The sequence below is a fragment of the Pristiophorus japonicus genome, chromosome 32 (genome assembly GCF_044704955.1).
Source record: "Pristiophorus japonicus isolate sPriJap1 chromosome 32, sPriJap1.hap1, whole genome shotgun sequence".
In the NCBI taxonomy this organism is placed as follows: Eukaryota; Metazoa; Chordata; class Chondrichthyes; family Pristiophoridae; genus Pristiophorus; species Pristiophorus japonicus.
The window spans coordinates 8,863,055-8,883,158 of NC_092008.1; the positions used below are offsets into that span (position 1 = coordinate 8,863,055).

The 20,104-nt window shown below is 50.3% G+C and overlaps 1 protein-coding gene across 1 annotated transcript in view; it reads right to left on the bottom strand.

The window, feature by feature from the left end:
* LOC139240457 (filamin-A-like) overlaps window positions 1–20,104 on the bottom strand; it is a 144,614-nt gene that overhangs the window by 35,030 nt on the left and 89,480 nt on the right. Inside the window, 9 exon segments of the mRNA XM_070868991.1 lie at window positions 61–84; window positions 284–340; window positions 343–472; window positions 846–1,002; window positions 4,636–4,759; window positions 7,245–7,412; window positions 12,508–12,668; window positions 16,507–16,669; window positions 19,794–19,967. Of these exon segments, the coding sequence (XP_070725092.1) occupies window positions 61–84; window positions 284–340; window positions 343–472; window positions 846–1,002; window positions 4,636–4,759; window positions 7,245–7,412; window positions 12,508–12,668; window positions 16,507–16,669; window positions 19,794–19,967 (1,158 nt within the window).

Consider the following 20,104-nt stretch of genomic DNA (forward strand, 5'->3'; position numbering starts at 1 on the left):
GGGGGCGGGGGGGGGGTAAGAATAAAATCTTTAAACAGGCAATCCAAGCAAGCAGCTTACCTAACCCGTGACCTCCGATTGACACTGAGGTGAAAGGGCAGAGAGCAAGGAAAGGTCAAGTGAGATACAAGGAAACTGTGCTCAACATAAAAAAATGCATTTTTAAAAAAAAAAACAAGTGTGCAGCAAACAGCAAATGTGTACATTAAAAGGAATGGGGGTGGGGGCTTTAATTGGAGTGATGGTGTGTGTCGGAGAGGAACCTGTGGCATTGCCCACTCACCTGTCACTGTGCACTTGCTGGCATCGCCCGTGGGGAGGGCCCGGATGCGGTAGGGGAGTAGGGGATTTCGTCACCGCCATATTTGATGAGGATGGTGTAGCGGCCAGTCATGGCTGGGATGTAGGAGACGGTGTAGGTCCCGTCCTGGTTGTCGCGAATGTTGGCCTTCTTGGGCTTGCCCTCCGGGTCCTGCGATTGAAGGGTGGAAACAGGTTCAGTCGGACGAGGGAAAACAGACAAAGAGAGAGTCGAGGGGTTGGAGGACACAGTGCACCCCCCCCCCCCCACGACCCGCCCAATGGCACGCGCTTGAACGGCCCGACAGAACTCGAGTCATGCCAGGATTGAGCCGAGGATCAGCGGGTCGCCTGGAGGTCAGAGGGCGGTGGATTCGAGCCCCCACGACACACAGACTCTCGGTCCTGCGATCCAGGTGGACGAGGGAGCGCCGCACTACAACAGTCGCCGACTGAGTGAAGCGTTTGACGTCCAGAGGGAAAACGAGGGGGGGGGGGGGGGGGGCCTTTCTCTACTTGGGACTTCAGCCCGGGGAGTGACTCACTGTGATTTGAACCGCCAACAGCCCCTCCCCGGCGTCCTTGGCGTCGATGGTGAACTCCACGGGGAGGCTCGCTGGCACGCCCATCGTGTTGAGGCCTGGCCCGCTGGCCTTGACTTTGCTGGCATCGTGAGTGGGCAACACCTTCACCTTGAACGGGCTGAAAAAACAAATAATTCACACCAGGGTCGAAGAGCAGTTCTGCAACCAGAGTCATTGAGTCACAAACAGTACGACGCAGGAGGCCATTCGGCTGAGCGTTTTCCCGCTGGCCGACCGACCGAGAGCCATCCCGGCCTAATCTCACTCTGGGTCCGTAGCCCTGTAGGTTACGGTACTTCGAGCGCATATCCAAATGTGAGGGTTTCTGCCTCTACCCCCCTTTCAGGCAGCGAGTTCCACCCCAGACCCCCACCAACCTCTGGGTGAAGACATTTCCTCTCAAAACTCCTCTTCTCTCTCTCTCTCTCTCTCTCTCTCTCTCTCCCCTCCTCTCCTCTCCCTCCTCCCCCCCCCCCCAATTACTTGAAATCGGTGCCCCCTGGTTGTTGACCCCTCTGCCAAGGGAAACAGGTCCATCCTATCCACTCGATCCAGGCCCCTCAATCTAGGAGGCCGAGGGCCGACCTCTCTTGCAAAGAAAATAACCCAGCCTATCCAATCTTTCCTCAGAAATAGCTGCCCTACCCAGCCCGGAGATTCTCCACGCTGGCAAGTTTAAGGAGGGAGTTCCAGAGCTTGGGGCCCAGGCGGCTGAAGGCACAGCCGCCAATAGAAACATAGAAAATAGGTGCAAGAGTAGGCCATTCGGCCATTCGAGCCTGCACCACCATTCAATGAGTTCATGGCTGAACATGTAACTTCAGTACCCCATTCCTGCTTTCTCGCCATACCCCTTGATCCCCCGAGTAGTAAGGACTTCATCTAACTCCTTTTTGAATATTTTTTGTGAATTGGCCTCAACAACTTTGTGGTAGAGAATTCCACAGGTTCACAACTCTTTCTCCTCATCTCGGTCCTAAATGGCTTACCCCTTATCCTTCGACTGTGACTCCTGGTTCTGGACTTCCCCAACATCAGGAACGTTCTTCCTGCATCGAAGCTGTCTAAACCCATCAGAATTTTAAACATTTCTATGAGATCCCCTCTCATTCTTCTGAACTCCAGTGAATACAAGCCCAGTTGATCCAGTCTTTCTTAATATGTCAGTCCCGCCATCCCGGGAATCAGTCTGGTGAACCTTCGCTGCACTCCCTCAATAGCAAGAATGTCCTTCCTCAAGTTAGGAGACCAAAACTGTACACAATACTCCAGGTGTGGCCTCACCAAGGCCCTGTACAACTGTAGCAACACCTCCCTGCCCCTGTACACAAATCCCCTCGCTATGAAGGCCAACATGCCATTTGCTTTCTTAACCGCCTGCTGTACCTGCATGCCAACCTTCAATGACTGATGTACCATGACACCCAGGTCTCGCTGCACCTTCCCCCTTTTCCTAAGCTGTCACCATTCAGTTAATAGTCTGTCTTTGTTTTTACCACCAAAGTGGATAACCTCATTTATCCACATTATACTTCATCTGCCATGCATTTGCCCACTCACCTAACCTATCCAAGTCACACTGCAGCCTCATAGCATCCTCCTCGAAGCTCACACTGCCACCCAACTTAGTGTCATCTGCAAATTTGGAGATACATTTAATCCCCTCGTCTAAATCATTAATGTACAATGTAAACAGCTGGGGCCCCAGCACAGAACCTTGCGGTACCCCACTAGTCACTGCCTGTCATTCTGAAAAGTACAATGGTGGAGCGATGGGAATCGGGGATTGTGCAAGAGGCCGGAATTGAAGGCCTCTTGCACAGAGCAGAGATCTCGGAGGCCCACAAGATTCCAGCTCATCTGCTAAAGCCTCATCCACACCTTTGTTAACTCATGTTCAAATCCCTCCGTGGCCTCCTCCCTCCCCATTTCCAACATCCTCCAGCCCCGACACCCCTCCCCATCTCAAACCCCCTCCAACATCTCTGCGTGCCTCCAATTCCAGCCTCTTGCACAATTCCAGATTTCCATCGCTCCACCATTGGTGACCGTGCCTTCAGCCGCCTGGGCCCCAAGCTCTGGAACTCCCTCCCTAAACCTCCCAAGGTGCTCCTAAAGAACATTAGGAGCAGGAGTCGGCCATTCGGCCCCTCGAGCCTGCTCCGCCATTCAATAAGATCACAGCTGATCGACCTCAAAACCACTTTCCCATCCGATTCCTCCGTCCAAGACTGCAAAAATCTCTCAGCCCTCGAATATACTCACTGACTCAGCCTCCACAGTCCTCGGGGGCAGAGAATTCCACAGATGCACCACAGTGAAAAATTCCTTCACATCTCAGTCCAAAATGGTCGACCCCTGATCCTGAGATTGTGACCCCTGGAGTACTGCGTGCAGTTTTGGTTTCCATATTTACAAAAGGATAGACTTGCTTTGGAGGCAGTTCAGAGAAGGTTCACTCGGTTGATTCCGGGGATGAGGGGGTTGACTTATGAGGAAAGGTTGAGGAGGTTGGGCCTCTACTCATTGGAATTCAGAAGAATGAGAGGTGATCTTATTGAAACCTATAAGATTATGAGGGGGCTCGACAAGGTGGATGCAGAGAGGATGTTTCCACTGATGGGGGAGACTAGAACTAGGGGGCATGATCTAAGTTTTAAATGGACGGTCCCTTATTCTGAGATGAGGAGGAATTTCTTAGAGGGTTGTAAATCTGTGGAATTCGCTGCCTCAGAGAGCTGTGGAAGCCAGGACATTGAATATATTTAAGACAGAGATAGACAGTTTCTTAACCGATAAGGGGATAAGGGGGCGGGCAGGGAAGTGGAGCTGAGTCCATGATTGGATCAGCCATGATCGTATTAAATGGCAGGGCAGGCTCGAGGGGCCGAATGGCCGACTCCTGCTCCTATTTATGTTCTTATGTTCTAGACTTTCCAGCCAGGGGGAAAACAGCCTCAGCATCGACCCCATCAATCCCCCTCTGAATCTCGTAGGTTAGAAACCTCCTTTTTGATCAAGCTTTTGATAACCTGTCCCAATATCTCATGCTGCTCGGGGGCAAGATGAGGCTCCCATAAAGTACATCAACGATGTCTCCGCAAGATCCTACAAATCCCCCGGGAGGACCGACGCACCAATGTTAGCGCCCTCGACCAGGCCAACATCCCCAGCATCGAAGCACTAACCACACTCGACCAGCACCGCTGGGCAGGGCCACATTGTCCGCATGCCCCCGACACGAGACTCCCAAAGCAAGCGCTCTACTCGGAACTCCTTCACGGGCAAACGAGCCAAAGGTGGGCAGAGGAAACGTTACAAGGGACCATCCTCAAAGCCTCCCTGATAAAATGCGACATCCCCACCGACACCTGGGAGTCCCTGGGCCCAAAGACCAGTCCGCCCTAAGTGGAGGGAGTGCATCCAGGAGGGCGCTGAGCACCTCGAGTCTCGTCGCCGAGAGCGTGCAGAAACCAAGCGCAGGCAGCGGAAGGAGCGTGCGGCAAACCAGTCCCACCCACCCCTTCCCTCAACCACTGTCTGTCCCACCCTGTGACAGGGACTGTGGTTCCCGTATTGGACTGTTCAGCCACCTAAGGACTCGTGTTAAGAGTGGAAGCAAGTCTTCCTTGATCCCGAGGGACTGCCCAATGGAGGACATCAAGACAAACGCAAGTTGCGGTTCTAAATGACAGTGCAGGAGCAGAAGACACAAGTCGATCTTGGCCATAGGCCTCCCGTGTCCACATACCTTCGTGGGATCTCCTGATCAGCGTACTGGACAGAGACTGTATACGGGCCCTCACGGGTTGGCACATAGCTGACTGTTTTCGTTCGGTCTGGATTGTCAATGACTTCAACAGGCTCCACAACTCCTAAAAGACAGACACACATGGGGGTAATTATTACTGTTACGGTCTTATCCCAGAGATTGACACAAGGAGCTTCCAAGCCTGTGGTCAGTTCAAACTAGTTGGAGGAGGGGGGGGGGGGGGGGGGGGGGGGGGGAGGGGAAGGTGCAGGACATCAAGGTCGAAGAGTTAGAGATGGGAGCTCCCAAAAAAACAATTTAGTATAAGACGAGGCATATTGATTTGTCCTTGTACAACTGTACAGGGTATTGGTGAGGCCACACCTGGAGTACTGCGTGCAGTATTGCTCTCCATATTCAGAGGATATACTTGCCTTGGAGGCAGTTCTTAAAGGGTTCACCTCGGTCGATTCCGGAGAGGAGGGGGTTGGCTTGAGGACAGGTCGAGTAGGTTGGGCCTCTATTCATTGGAATTATGACGGAGGGAATCTTATTGAAGTGAGGGGGCTTGACAAGGTGGATGCAGAGAGGATGTTTCCACTGATGGCAGAGACTAGAACTAGGGGGCATGGTCTTGGATTAAGGGGCCGCCCATTTAAAACTGAGATGAGGAAGAATTTCTTCTGAGGGTTGTAAATCTGTGGAATTCTCTGCCCCAGAGAGCTGTGGAGACTGGGACATTGAATATATTCAGAAGGCGGAGATATAGATTTTTGAGTGATAAGGGAGTGAAGGGTTATGGGGAGCGGGCGGGGAAGCGGAGCCGAGTCCATGATCGGATCAGCCATGATCGTATTAAATGGCGGAGCAGGCTCGAGGGGCCGAATGGCCGACTCCTGCTCCTATTTCTTATGACCGTAGTCAGGCCACACTGGGAAACGGTGTCCAGTTTTGGTCGTCTCACATGGTGGGCGATATCAGCTCTGGAAAGGGTGCAGAAGACGACCACTAGGACGAATTCCAAGTCTACAGCATCTTAGTTATCCAGATAAGATACAGAGTCCCAGCTCTTAACTGCAGCGTAGACTTAGGCGGGGATATGATTGAGGTTTATAAGATAATGAAGGGAAGAGATGGTGTTCCGGCTGACTGTTTATTTCAATGAAACAGGTTAGGCAGGACCAGGGGGCACAAATTTAAGTTGCCTTGGGCTAGACCGAGGTTAGACGTCAGGAGGTGGTTCTGTTCTCAGAGAATAGTAAACCTCTGGAACAAGCTGCCATTTCATGTGGTGGATGCAGACTTCGCTGAATTCCTGCAAGCGAAAGCTGGATTCGTTTCTGGCTGCGGCAGAGATTGCCTCAGACAGCAGGGTGGGTGCTGCAGAGAATTTGGGGCCAGGGTGATCTCCCAGACTAGTTTCGGAGAGCCATCTCCCAGATCTCCCCCCCCCACAAATTGGCCAGGGGATTTAAAAAAAAAAAATCTAGTTTTTTGCCTCACTCCCCCAGGAGATCACAAGGTTTTGGGTGGGGTGGGGAGTGTGTATGTTGATACGCGGGTATTGCGATTGTGGGGGGGGGGGGCAGGCTGGATGGGCCAGATGGTCTTCACCAGTCAGTCACCAGGCACTCAAATCTGCCACCCAGCTCATGGTCTACAGGGCTGTAGTGATACCCGCCCTCCTGTATGGCTCAGAGACATGGACCATGTACAGTAGACACCTCGAGTCGCTGGAGAAATACCACCAACGCTGTCTCCGCAAGATCCTGCAAATCCCCCGGGAGGGCAGACGCACCAACATTAGCGTCCTCGACCAGGCCAACATCAAAGCACTGACCACACTCGACCAGCTCCGCTGGGCGAGCCACACGTTTCGGGCATGCGGACAGAGACTCCCAAAGCAAGCGCTCTACTTGGAACTCCTACACGGCAAGCGAGCCCCAGGTGGGCAGGGGGAACGTTACAGGGACCACCCTCAAAGCCTCCCTGATAAAGTGCAACATCCCCTACCAACACCTGGGAGCCCCTGGGCCCAAAGACCAGTCCGCCCCAAGTGGAGGAAGTGCATCCGGGAGGGCGCTGAGCACCTCGAGTCCCGTCGCCGAGAGCGTGCAGAAAGCAAGCGCAGGCAGCGGAAGGAGCGTGCGGCAAACCAGTCCCACCCTCCCTTTCCCTCAACCACTCTGTCCCACCAGTGACAGGGACTGTGGTTCCCGGATCGGACTGTTCAGCCACCCAAGGGCTCATTGTTAGAGTGGAAGCAAGTCTTCCTCAATTCGGAGGGACTGCCTATGATTAGGATTGTCCCAAAAACAAAGTGGTTGGTGTCAGGTAGTACCAGGATGGCAGAGTTGGGAGTCCTCTGGGAAGGAAGGAATGAGAGCATGTGGGAGACAAAGTTAAAGGTCTGTATTGTAACACCGGGTTAGGAAGCAGAGGAAAGTATGAAAGGAATACAAAATAGACATTGGATGGACCAGTAGCAAGATCTCCAGCTAGGAGGAGGAGCTCAACGAGAGAACCAAAGAGTTAGAAGACACGAGGGAATCTAGACAGACGAGGAAACTCGCCAAGGTGAGGCGCAAGTGACTCAGTTGAAGACTTACCTTTCGGTCCCACAACACTGACGTTCAAGGGAGCCGCTCCAGCCTTGCTGGTGTCAACGTTGAAGGACTGCGGCACATTGGCACGGACGTTGGTGCCCAGGCCCTGGCCCACGCACTTGACCTTTGTGGGGTCAACAGTATCGCCCACCGGCACTTTGAACGGACTTCCTGAAGGAATAGGAAGGAAGAGTTGGGGAGAGGGGCTTATTTGGCTGCTCAAGACAATCTTAAGAAACAGGAGCAGGAGTTGGCCATTCGGCCCCTCAAGCCTGCTCCGCTATTTAATAAGATCATGGCTGATCCGATCATGGACTCAGCTGCACTTCCCCACCCGCTCCCATCACCCTTCACTCCCTTATCTTTCAAAAATCTGTATCTCCACCTTAAATATATTCAATGACCCAGCCTCCACAGCTCTCTGGGGCAGAGAATTCAATTCCTCCTCATTTCCATCTTAAATGGGCGATCTCATTGAGACGATGCCCCCTGGTTCTAGATTCCCCCCACAAGGGGAACATCCTCTCTGCATCTACCTCGTCGAGCCCCCACTCAGAATCTTAATTTTCAATAAGATCACCTCATTCTTCTGAGCTCCAGTGTGCATCAGCCCAAACCACCTCAATCTTTCCTCATAAGTCAACCCCCTCAACTCCGGAATCAACCGAGTGAACCTCCTCTGAACTGCCGCCAATGGAAGTATATCCTTTGAAAATGACGTGAGTATCACGTGTAGCGAGTTGGTCGTACCGCAGGGAAAGGGTCCACAGCCAGATAGAGAATGGAAGACCAGCAGGAAGAGTAGTGCAAGGAAGGTAGTGCAGGGGTCCCCTGTGGTCATCCCCCTGCAAAACAGATACACCGTTTTGGGTACTGTTGAGGGGGATGACTCATCAGGGGAGGGCAGCAGCAGCCAAGTTCATGGCACCGTGGCTGGCTCTGCTGCACAGGAGGGCAGGAAAAAAAAAGAGTGGGAGAGCGATAGTGATAGGGGATTCAATTGTAAGGGGAATAGATAGGAGTTTCTGCGGCCGCAACCGAGACTCCAGGATGGTATGTTGCCTCCCTGGTGCAAGGGTCAAGGATGTCTCGGAGCGGGTGCAGAACATTCTAAAAAGGGAGGGAGAACAGCCAGTTGTCGTGGTGCACATTGGTACCAACGACATTGGTTTAAAAAAAAAAAAAGGGATGAGGTCCTACGAAACGAATTTAAGGAGCTAGGAGCTAAATTAAAAAGTAGGACCTCAAAAGTAGTAATCTCAGGATTACTACCAGTGCCACGTGCTAGTCAGAGTAGGAATCGCAGGATAGCACAGATGAAGACGTGGCTTAAGCAGTGGTGCAGCAGGGAGGGATTCAAATTCCTGGGGCATTGGAACCGGTTCTGGGGGATGTGGGACCAGTACAAACCAGACAGTCTGCACCTGGGCAGGGCCGGAACCAATGTCCTAGGGGAGTGTTTGCGAGTGCTGTTGGGGAGGAGTTAAACTAATATGGCAGGGGGATGGGAACCAATGCAGGGAGACAGAGGGAAACACAAGCAAAAGACAGAAAGGAGATGAGATGAGGAAAAGTGGAGGGCAGAGAAACCCAAGGCAAAGAACAAAAAGGGCCACTGTACAGCAAAATTCTAAAAGGACAAAGGGTGTTAAAAAAACAAGCCTGAAGGCTTTGTGTCTTAATGCAAGGAGTATCTGTAATAAGGTGGATGAATTAACTGTGCAAAGATATATTAACAAATATGTGATTGGGATTAGAGACATGGCTCCAGGATGATCAGGGCTGAGAGCTCAACGTCCAGGGATATTCAACATTCAGGAAGGATAGAATAAAAGGAAAAGGAGGTGGGGTAGCATTGCTGGTTAAGGAGGAGATTAATGCAATAGTTAGGAAGGACATTAGCTTGGATGATGTGGAATCTATATGGGTAGAGCTGCAGAACACCAAAGGACAAAAAACATTAGTGGGAGTTGTGTACAGACCTCCAAACAGTAGCAGCGATGTTGGGGAGGGCATCAAACAGGAAATTAGGGGTGCATGCAATAAAGGTGCAGCAGTTATCATGGGTGACTTCAATATGCATAGATTGGGCTAACCAAACTGGAAGCAATATGGTAGAGGAGGATTTCCTGGAGTGCATAAGGGATGGTTAAACTGGGTATTGTGTAATGAGGAGATTAATTAGCAATCTCGTTGTGCGAGGCCCCTTGGGGAAGAGTGACCATAATATGGTGGAATTCTGCATTAGGATGGAGAATGAAACAGTTAATTCAGAGACCATGGTCCAGAACTTAAAGAAGGCTAACTTTGAAGGCATGAGGCATGAATTGGTTTGGATAGATTGGCGAATGATACTGAAGGGGTTGACTGTGGATGGGCAATGGCAGACATTTAGAGACCGCATGGATGAACTACAACAATTGTACATTCCTGTCTGGCGTAAAAATAAAAAAGGGAAGGTGGCTCAACCGTGGCTATCTAGGGAAATCAGGGATAGTATTAAAGCCAAGGAAATGGCATACAAATTGGCCAGAAATAGCAGTGAACCTGGAGACTGGGAGAAATTTAGAACTCAGCAGAGGAGGACAAAAGGTTTGATTAGGGCAGGGAAAATGGAGTACGAGAAGAAGCTTGCAGGGAACATTAAGACAGATTGCAAAAGTTTCTATAGATATGAAAAGAGAAAAAGGTTAGTAAAGACAAACGTAGGTCCCCTGCAGTCAGAATCAGGGGAAGTCATAACGGGGAACAAAGAAATGGCGGACCAATTGAACAATTACTTTGGTTCGGTATTCACTGAGGAGGACACAAACAACCTTCCGGATATAAAAGGGGTCAGAGGGTCTAGTAAGGAGGAGGAACTGAGGGAAATCCTTATTAGTTGGGAAATTGTGTTGGGGAAATTGATGGGATTGAAGGCTGATAAATCCCCAGGGCCTGATGGGCTGCATCCCAGAGTTCTTAAGGAGGTGGCCTTGGAAATAGTGGATGCATTGACAGTCATTTTCCAACATTCCATTGACTCTGGATCAGTTCCTATCGAGTGAAGGGTAACCAATATAACCCCACTTTTTAAAAAAAGGGAGAAAAAACAGGGAATTATAGACCGGTCAGCCTGTCATCAGTAGTGGGTAAAATGATGGAATCAATTATTAAGGATGTCATAGCAGCGCATTTGGAAAGAGATGACATGATAGGTCCAAGTCAACATGGATTTGTGAAAGGGAAATCATGCTTGACAAATCTTCTGGAATTTTTTGAGGATGTTTCCAGTAGAGTGGACAAGGGAGAACCAGTTGATGTGGTGTATTTGGACTTTCAGAAGGCTTTCGACAAGGTCCCACACAAGAGATTAATGTGCAAAGTTAAAGCACATGGGATTGGGGGTAGTGTGCTGACATGGATTGAGAACTGGTTGTCAGACAGGAAGCAAAGAGTAGGAGTAAATGGATACTTTTCAGAATGGCAGGCAGTGACTTGTGGGGTACCGCAAGGTTCTGTGCTGGGGCCCCAGCTGTTTACATTAATGATTTAGACAAGGGGATTAAATGTAGTATCTCCAAATTTGCAGATGACACTAAGTTGGGTGGCAGTGTGAGCTGCGAGGAGGATGCTATGAGGCTGCAGTGACTTGGATAGGTTAGGTGAGTGGGCAAATGCATGGCAGATGAAGTATAATGTGGATAAATGAGGTTATCCACTTTGGTGGTAAAAACAGAGAGACAGACTATTATCTGAATGGTGACATTAGGAAAAGGGGAGGTGCAACAAGACCTGGGTGTCATGGTACATCAGTCATTGAAGGTTGGCATGCAGGTACAGCAGGTGGTTAAGAAAGCAAATGACATGTTGGCCTTCATAGTAAGGGGATTGGAGTACAGGGGCAGGGAGATGTTGCTACAGTTGTACAGGGCCTTGGTGAGGCCACACCTGGAGTATTGTGTACAGTTTTGGTCTCCTAACTTGAGGAAGGACATTCTTGCTATTGAGGGAGTGCAGCAAAGGTTCACCAGACTGATTCCCAGGATGCAGGAATGACCTATCAAGAAAGACTGAATCAACTGGGTTTGTATTCACTGGAGTTCAGATGAATGAGGGGACCTCAAACATTTAAAATTCTGATGGGTTTAAACAGGTTAGATGCAGGAAGAATGTTCCCAATGTTTGGAAAGTCCAGAACCAGGGGTCACAGTCTAAGGATAAGGGGTAAGCCATTTAGGACCGAGATAAGGAGAAACTTCTTCACCCAGAGAGTGGTGAACCTGTGGAATTCTCTACCCCAGAAAGTTGTTGAGGCCAATTCACTAAATATATTCAAAAAGGAGTTAGATGAAGTCCTTACTACTAGGAGGATCAAGAGGTATGGTGAGAAAGCAGGAATGGGGTACTGAAGTTGCGTATTCAGCCACGAACTCATTGAATGGCAGTGCAGGCTAGAAGGGCCGAATGGCCTACTCCTGCACCCATTTTCTATCCCTCCTTAAATACAGAGACCAAAACTGCACGCAGTACTCCAGGTGTGGCCTCACCAATACCCTGCATAACTGATACGTCCTTACTATACTGTATAAATGCACACGAGGCCCATGCTCAAGAGGTCAGTCTGTGACCTGTCCTTTATTCTTTAGCACTCAAGTGATGAAGGTGGGTGGAGCTTCCCCTTTTATACCTGAAGGTCCAGGTTAGGAGCGTCTCCCACAAGTTCACCACCTAGTGGTCATTGTTCAGTGTACAACTGGGCAGTTTATACATGCGTTACAATGCTGGTTGAATACATGACAAGCTGTAGCAGGACTTCTGCCTGCTTACTAATTGGTAAATATGCTCGAAGTCCTCAAGACTGAGTACTGAGCAAAAACTGATGTGACCTTAGTCTCTTTAATACAACTCCAGAGTGCCCAAGCAGCATGGCAGACAACCTTGTACACCATTGCACGAGGTGTGGTGACCATTGGGCCTCCAACAGTTGCGCCCTCTAGTGGCAAGTCTTAGTTACAATGTTTACATATGTAACACTAACTGTGTTTAATGCACAAGGACCCCCAGGTCCCTCTGTACCGCAGCAATATTTCTCCATTTAAAAAAAAAAATCATAATTTTGCTTTTCTATGATTTCTGCCAAAGTGGATAACCTCTCACCACCATCTGCCAAATTCTTGCCCACTCACTTAGCCTGTCGATAGCCCTCTGCAGATTTTTTTTTTTTTGCCTGTCTTCAGTATCAGGCCAACACAGAGCTAGGGGTGGTGGGGAGGCCCTTCCTTACCTGGTATTTGTTGACCACCGTAGGTTATGATGACATCGTAGGTGCCGGGCTCATAGGGGATGTACTCGACGGAACAGCTGCCATCTTTGTTGTCCTTGCAAGTGATCTTGGCTTCAGATGGCCCTTCCACAGCTAGGCCGAGCCCTCCTGTCCCAGCATTCCTTTTGATTGAGGATAGAGAGAGAAAAAAAATTATTGAGGGAACGTCACAAGCATTGCAGCCAATCGCTGGAGAAATACCACCAACGATGTCTCCGCAAGAGCCTGCAAATACCCTGGGAGGACAGACGCACCAACGTTAGCGTCCTCGACCAGGCCAACATCGAAGCACTGACCACACTCGACCAGCTCCGCTGGGCAGGGCCACATGTGTCTGGCATGCCCCGACACGAGACTCCCAAAGCAAGTGCTCTACTCTGAACTCCTTCACGGCACGTGAGCCCCAGGTGGGCAGAGGAAACGTTACAAGGGACCACCCTCCTTGATAAAGTGCAACATCCCCACCGACACCTGGGAGCCCCCCGGCCAAAGACCAGTCCGCCCTAAGTGGAGGGAGTGCATCCGGGAGGGGCGCTGAGCACCTCGAGTCTCGTCGCCGAGAGCGTGCAGAAACCAAGCGCAGGCAGCGGAAGGAGCGTGCGGCAAACCTGTCCCCACCCTCCCCTCAACGAAGGTCTAGCCCACCCGTGACAAGGACTGTGGCTCTCGTATTGGACTGCTCAGCCACCTATGGACTGAGTGGAAGCAAGTCTTCCTCGATCGAGGACTGCCGACGATGGTTCTCTCTGGTTCCCACATAGTTTTACCACCCCCACAACAATTTGGGTTTTGTACAGCACCCTCAACGCAGTAAGAAATATCGCAAAACACATCATAGGCTGCCCCAGTTTGCAAACGGGTCACCACTTTACCGCAGCAAATACGCAGTCTCCAGAGAATATAGCCGCCACACCGAAGACGTGCCAACTAGAACCACCTACCAACTGGTCCAAATCCAGACCATTTTGGACTGTCGCTGAAGCCCTTCAGCAATCTCCCCTCAGCCCTCGATGACAGACTAGGAAATATCGGGAAGAATCACCACACAAGGAGCAAGGAGGTTATGCTCGAACTGCATAAAACGCTGGTTAGGCCACAGCTGGAGTACTGCGTGCAGTTCTGGTCACCACATTACAGGTACAATGTGATTGCACTGGAGAGGGTACAGAGGAGATTTACCAGGATGTTGCACTGGAGAGGGTACAGAGGAGATTTACCAGGCTGTTGCACTGGAGAGGGTACAGAGGAGATTTACCAGGATGTTGTCAGGACTGGAGAATTATAACTATGAGGAAAGATTGGGTAGGCTGGGGTTGTTTTCTTTGGAACAGAGGAGGCTGAGGGGAGACCTGATTCTATCAACTCTGGATCAGTTCTGATGGACTGGAGGGTAGCTAATGTAACACCACTTTCTAAAAAGGAGGCAGAGAAAATGGGTAATTATAGGCCAGTTAGCCTGACATTAGTGGGGAAAATGTTGGAACCAATTATTAAAGATGAAATAACAGCGCATTTGGAAAGTCAGCATGGATTTATGAAAGGGAAATCATACCTGACAAATCTTCTAGAATTTTGAGAATGTAACTAATAGAGTGGACAAGGGAGAACCAGTGGATGTGTATTTAGACTTTCAAAAGGCTTTTGACAAGGTCCCACACAAGAGATTGGTGTGCAAAATTAAAGCACATGGTATTGGGGGTAATGTACTGACGTGGATAGAGAACTGGTTGGCAGACAGGAAGCAGAGAGTCAGGATAAACGGGTCCTTTTCAGAATGGCAGGCAGTGACTAGTGGGGTGCCGCAGGGCTCAGTGCTGGGACCCCAGTTATTTACAATATATATCAATGATTTAGATGAAGGAATTGAGTGTAATATCTCCAAGTTTGCAGATGACACTAAGCTGGATGGCAGTGTGAGCTGTGAGGAGGACACCAAGAGGCTGCAGGGTGACTTGGACAGGTTAGGTGAGTGGGCAAATGCATGGCAGATGCAGTATAATGTCGATAAATGTGAGGTTATCCACTTTGGGTCCAAAAGCAGGAAGGCAGATTATTGTCTGAATGGCGACAGATTAGGAAAAGGGGAGGTGCAACGAGACCTGGGTGTCATGGTACATCAGTCATTGAAAGTTGGCATGCAGGTACAGCAGGCAGCAAATGGTATGTTGGTCTTCATAGCTAGGGGATTGGAGTGTAGGAGCAGGGAGGTCTTACTGCAGTTGTACAGGGCCTTGGTGAGGCCTCACCTGGAATATTGTGTTCAGTTTTGGTCTCCTAATCTGAGGAAGGATGTTCTTGCTATTGAGTGCAGCGAAGGTTCACCAGACTGATTCCCGGGATGGCAGGACTGACATGAGGAGAGACTGGATCGCCTGGGCCTGTATTCACTGGAGTTTAGAAGGATGAGGGGGGATCTCATAGAAACATAAAATTCTGACGGGATTGGACAGGTTAGATGCAGGAAGAATGTTCCTGATGTTGGGGAGGTCCAGAACCAGGGGTCACAGTCTAAGGATAAGGGGTAAGCCATTTAGGACCGAGATGGAGAAATTTCACTCAGTGGTGAATCTGTGGAATTCTCTACCATAGAAAGTTGTTGAGGCCAGTTCATTTGATATATTCAAAAGAAAGTTAGATATGGCCCTTACGGTTAAAGGGATCAGGGGGTATGGAGAGAAAGCAGGAATGGGGTACTGAAGTTGCATGATCAGCCATGATCTTCTAGAATGGCAGTGCAGGCTCAAATGGCCTACTCCTGCACCTATTTTCTATGTTTCTATGATTGAGGTGTATAAAACAATGACGGGCCTGGATAGAGTAGATGGGATGGACCCGTTTCCCTTAGAGTGGATAACAACTAGGGGGAATAGATTTTAAGTAGATGGTGTGGAGATAGCAGATTAGCCATGATCTTATAGGCTTGAGGGGCCGAATACTGCTCCTATTTTCTATGGAGGGGGGAAATTCTTTCACAGAGGGTGGCGGGGGTTGAGAACTCTGCCTGAAAGGATGGTAGAGGCAGAAACTCACCACATCTGGAGGTGTGCTCGAAGTGCCGTAACCAGGATCAGTGCTGGGACCCTAACTATTTACAATCTATGTTAACAACTTGAAAGAAGGGACAGAGTGTAATGTAGCCAAGTTTGCTGATGAGACATAGAAATATAGAATATAGGTGCAGGAGTAGGCCATTCGAGCCTGCACCACCATTCAATAAGATCATGGTTGATCATTCACCTTTCCTGCTTTCTCTCCATACCTCTTGAGCCGTAAGGGCCATGACTAACTCCCTCTTGAATATATCCAATGAACTGGCCTCAACAACACTCTGCAGTAAGGAATTCCACAGGTTCACAACTCATGGGAGAAACTTCTTCACTCACTTGGTCCTAAATGGTTGATTCCAGGGATGAGGGGGTTGACTTATGAGGAAAGGTTGAGGAGGTTGGGCCTCTACTCATTGGAATTCAGAAGAATGAGGGGTGACCTTATCAAAATGTATAAGATTGAAGGGGCTCAACAAGGTGGATGCAGAGAGGATGTTTCCACTGATGGGGGAGGCTAGAACTAGGGGGCATGGTCTCAGAATAAGGGGCCGCCCATTTAAAACAGATGAGGAGGAATTTCTTCTGAGGGATGTAAATCTGTGGAATTCACTGCCTCAGCTGTGGAAGCCGGGACATTATCGGTCTTAAATTTAAGACAGTTTCTTAACCGATAAGGGGATAAGGGGATCGGGCAGGGAAGTGGAGCCGAGCCCATGATCGGATCAGCCACGATCGTATTAAATGGCGGAGCAGGCTCAAGGGGCCCAATGGCCTGCTCCCTGGAAGATTTAGCCTGGATGTCCGACATAGACATTGGTTTTGCTACGACCACACAAGACGGGAGCATTATCAGAATTTGTCAGCAAGCCACAGGCAGAGATGTTGGGACAGGGTTTGAAGGAGGGCCGCCTACCTGGTTTCCACGGTGAACTTGTTGGGCTTGTTGGTGATACCGCCATCCAGGCCTGGCCCATAGGCACGAACCCTGCTCGAGTCACAGCCCTCTGTGACTGGCACCCTGAAGGGGCTATTGGGGACGGGAGAGTCATCATAGGCAACCTCAATAGAATGCACGCCTGGTGGAACAGGAGGAACATGAAAAGGTTAGACAAAATTTGGACACGCAGGAAAATACAGCCATAAAACCCGCCAACCAAGCTCAGGTTCATTTCTACAGGGACAGAATCGAAAAGCAGAGACATTATGTTAAACTCATATTGAACTTTGGTTAGACCGCATTTGGAGCGCTGTGCAGAGTTCTGGTCTCCATACAAAACCATAAACAGGAGGCGCCATTCGGCCCCTCGAGCCTGCTCCGCCATTCAAAAGATCATGGCTAATCCGATCATGGACTCAGCTCCACTTCCCTGCCCGATCCCCGTAACCCCTTATTTAAGAAACTGTCTATTGCTGTTTTAAATTTATTCAATGTCCCAGCTCTCAAGCAGCAAATTCCACAGATTTACAACCCTCAAGAAATTTTTCCTCATCTGTTTACCTGGGTTAGACCACACTGGGAGCACCGTGCACAGTTCTGGTCTCCATATACCTGGGTTAGGCCACACTGGGAGCACTCTGCACAGTTCTGGTCTCCATATACCTGGGTTAGGCCACACTGGGAGCACCGTGCACAGTTCTGGTCTCCATAGACCTGGGTTAGGCCACACTGGGAGCACCGTGCACAGTTCTGGTCTCCATAGACCTTGGTTAGACCACACTGGGAGCACCGTGCACAGTTCTGGTCTCCATATACCTTGGTTAGACCACACTGGGAGCACCGTGCACAGTTCTGATCTCCATATTATAAAAAAAAAGGATATAGAAACACGAGAGAAGATGCAAAAAAGATTTACAAGGAGGATACTCGAACTGATGTTATACCCATCAGGAAAGATTGAACAGATGTAGGCTCTGCTCTAGAAAAAAAAAGATTGAGGGGTGGCCTGATAGAGGTCTTTATAATAAAGAGTCTCGATAGGGTAGACGTAGAAAGGATGTTCCCACTTGTGGAAGAGACCAGAACTAGGGGGCCATCAATACAAGACGGTCACTGATCAATCCAATGGGGAATTCAGGAGAAACTTCTTTACCCAGAGAGTGGTGAGAATGTGGAACTCGCTGCCACAGGGAGTGGTCGAGGTGAATAGTATCAATGCATTTAAGGGAGGGGGAGAGAGGGGACTGGTGTGGAGCACAAACACCAGCACGGAGTGGAGGGCCCGAATCTGTGCCGTAGACTCGAGGGAAGACTCAATTTCCTCTCCCAAGAATGGGAGGCGGCCAATTGCAGCCTCGACACCAGGCTGTCTGGTCGACATGTTTTATATAAAAAAAACGCAACAGGATATATTGCACCGTTGCCGAGAGAGAGAAAATGTTGGAACATGCTTAGCAACACAAGGGACTACAATCAGGAGGTTCCCTGCAATTGGTTTGCTCATCGAAGGCCGTTTGCATCACGGGATAGACGGCACAGAATCAGGCCATTCCAGCCAACTAGTCAATGCTTCACTTGAGCCTCCTCCAGTCTTTCCTCATTACCCTCTACATCCTTCTCACTCATCTGCTGGTCTGTCATAGGCTTTCCCTCGAAACGAGGATGACTTGCATCCACACCAAAAAAGAGACAAGTTCACAGGTGTTTCAATGAAGGACCTAATACTCCGGATCCCGAACTACATCCCGAAGGGTGGGAGATGCCTGTGGGTGGATTTTTTTTTTTTAAACGTGGGGTGACCGTTGCACACCAGCCACCACACGGGGCTTGACAGAGCGAGGTCTGGGTCCAGGGGCAAGGGTTAGCCAGGACGACTGGAGATCAGCTCTGCTGCACGGACTTAGTGCACTCACATATCGTACAGTGTGGGCTGGGCCCAGTGCTGCCCCTGGGCCCCTGAACTCACGCCTCTCCTGGACCCCGGTCATGTCCCTCCACAATCTCTCGCCGCTCCTTCACCCCCGACCTCGCCGCTCCTGCCCACGCTCCAATCACCAACCTGGACCTTGAGGACGTCACTCTCCTACACCAGCTCGCGTTGTACCCGGTCGTGGCAAGCCTCCATGCCGCTCCCTGGGCCACTCCTTTCATGGCGCGAGGTGCGTTCATCGATCTGAGTAACTAGCGTCATCATCAAACACTCTCTGGTCCGGCACAACTCAGGATTAGATAGAGTAAAGCTCCCTCGACATTGTCCTCTCAAACACGCCCAGGGCAGGAGTCCCGCCCCTCAGGCTGCCCGATTGGTTGGAGGATCCACTGCCACCCAAGTCCTCCAAGCTCCACCCACTCTCCCTATTGGTCAGAGCTCACGTCAATCACCTTGTCTGCTCACATCTACTTGTCCAGCCTCCCCTTAAATACCATTCACCTCAACCGCTCTCTGGGTAAAGAAGTTTCTCCTGAATTGGGTTTATTAGTGACCATCTTATAATTGATGGCCCCCTAGTTCTGGTCTCCACAAGTGGGGAACATCTCCGTATCCACTCGATCAAAATCTATTTTAAAGACCTTTTAGGTCACCCCTCAGCACTCTTTTTTCCAGAGAAGAGACCCCCAGCCCGTCTATCCTTTCCCGATATATATATATATATATATATACCCAGAGCGAGAGGACGTGGATTTATATGGCGCCTTTCACAACCACCAGATGTCCCAAAGCGCTTCACAGCCAATGAAGTACTTTTGGAGTGCGCTCACTGTTGTATTGTGGGAACCGCAGCAGCCAATTTGCGCACAGCAAGCTCCCACACACAGCAATGTGATAATGACCCAGATAATCCGTTAGCGATGTTGATTGAGGGATAAATATTGGCCCCAGGACACTGGGGAGAACTCCCCTGTTCTTCGAAAGTGGCCATGGAATCTTTTCCATCCAGCCGAGGGCAGACGGGGCCTCGGTTTAACATCTCATCCGAAAGACAGCCCCTCCGACAGCGCGGCACTCCCTCAGCACCGCCCCTCCGACAGACTCGAACCCAGAACTTCGGACGCAAACGAGTGCGCACTACCCGCTGAGCCACGGCAGACATGGTCAGAGCGGGGAAGCGGCTGGACCGAGGGCTCTCCAGCTCTGCCAATAGGTTGGAGGACCGTGCGGTGGAGCAGGCTGGGTCAAGGACCATGGAAGGAGGTCCCCAAGATGCAAAGACAACAAGACCACCACAAACCCCCCCCCCCCCCCCCGGCCAACTCATGCTTACCTTCCTCGAAGGGAGTATACTCGACCTTGTAGGTCCCGTCACCCTTGTCCTTGATCACGGCATCGGTGAGGACGCCCGATGGGTTGGTGATCCGGGTCTTGATGTGGTTGCCACCGGCATTGGTCAGCTGACGGGCGTCCACATTGAACTCAGTCGTCGCTTCACGGAAGACTCCTGCGGAGGCGGAGAGAAGGGGGGAAAAAAAAAAAAAAAAAAAAGTTATTCTGCTCATCCACAAATTTTCCCAAAGGCCCAGAGTCTCAGCACGAGGAATCTTGGCTTTCCAATGAAGATACACTCTCCATCCCCAT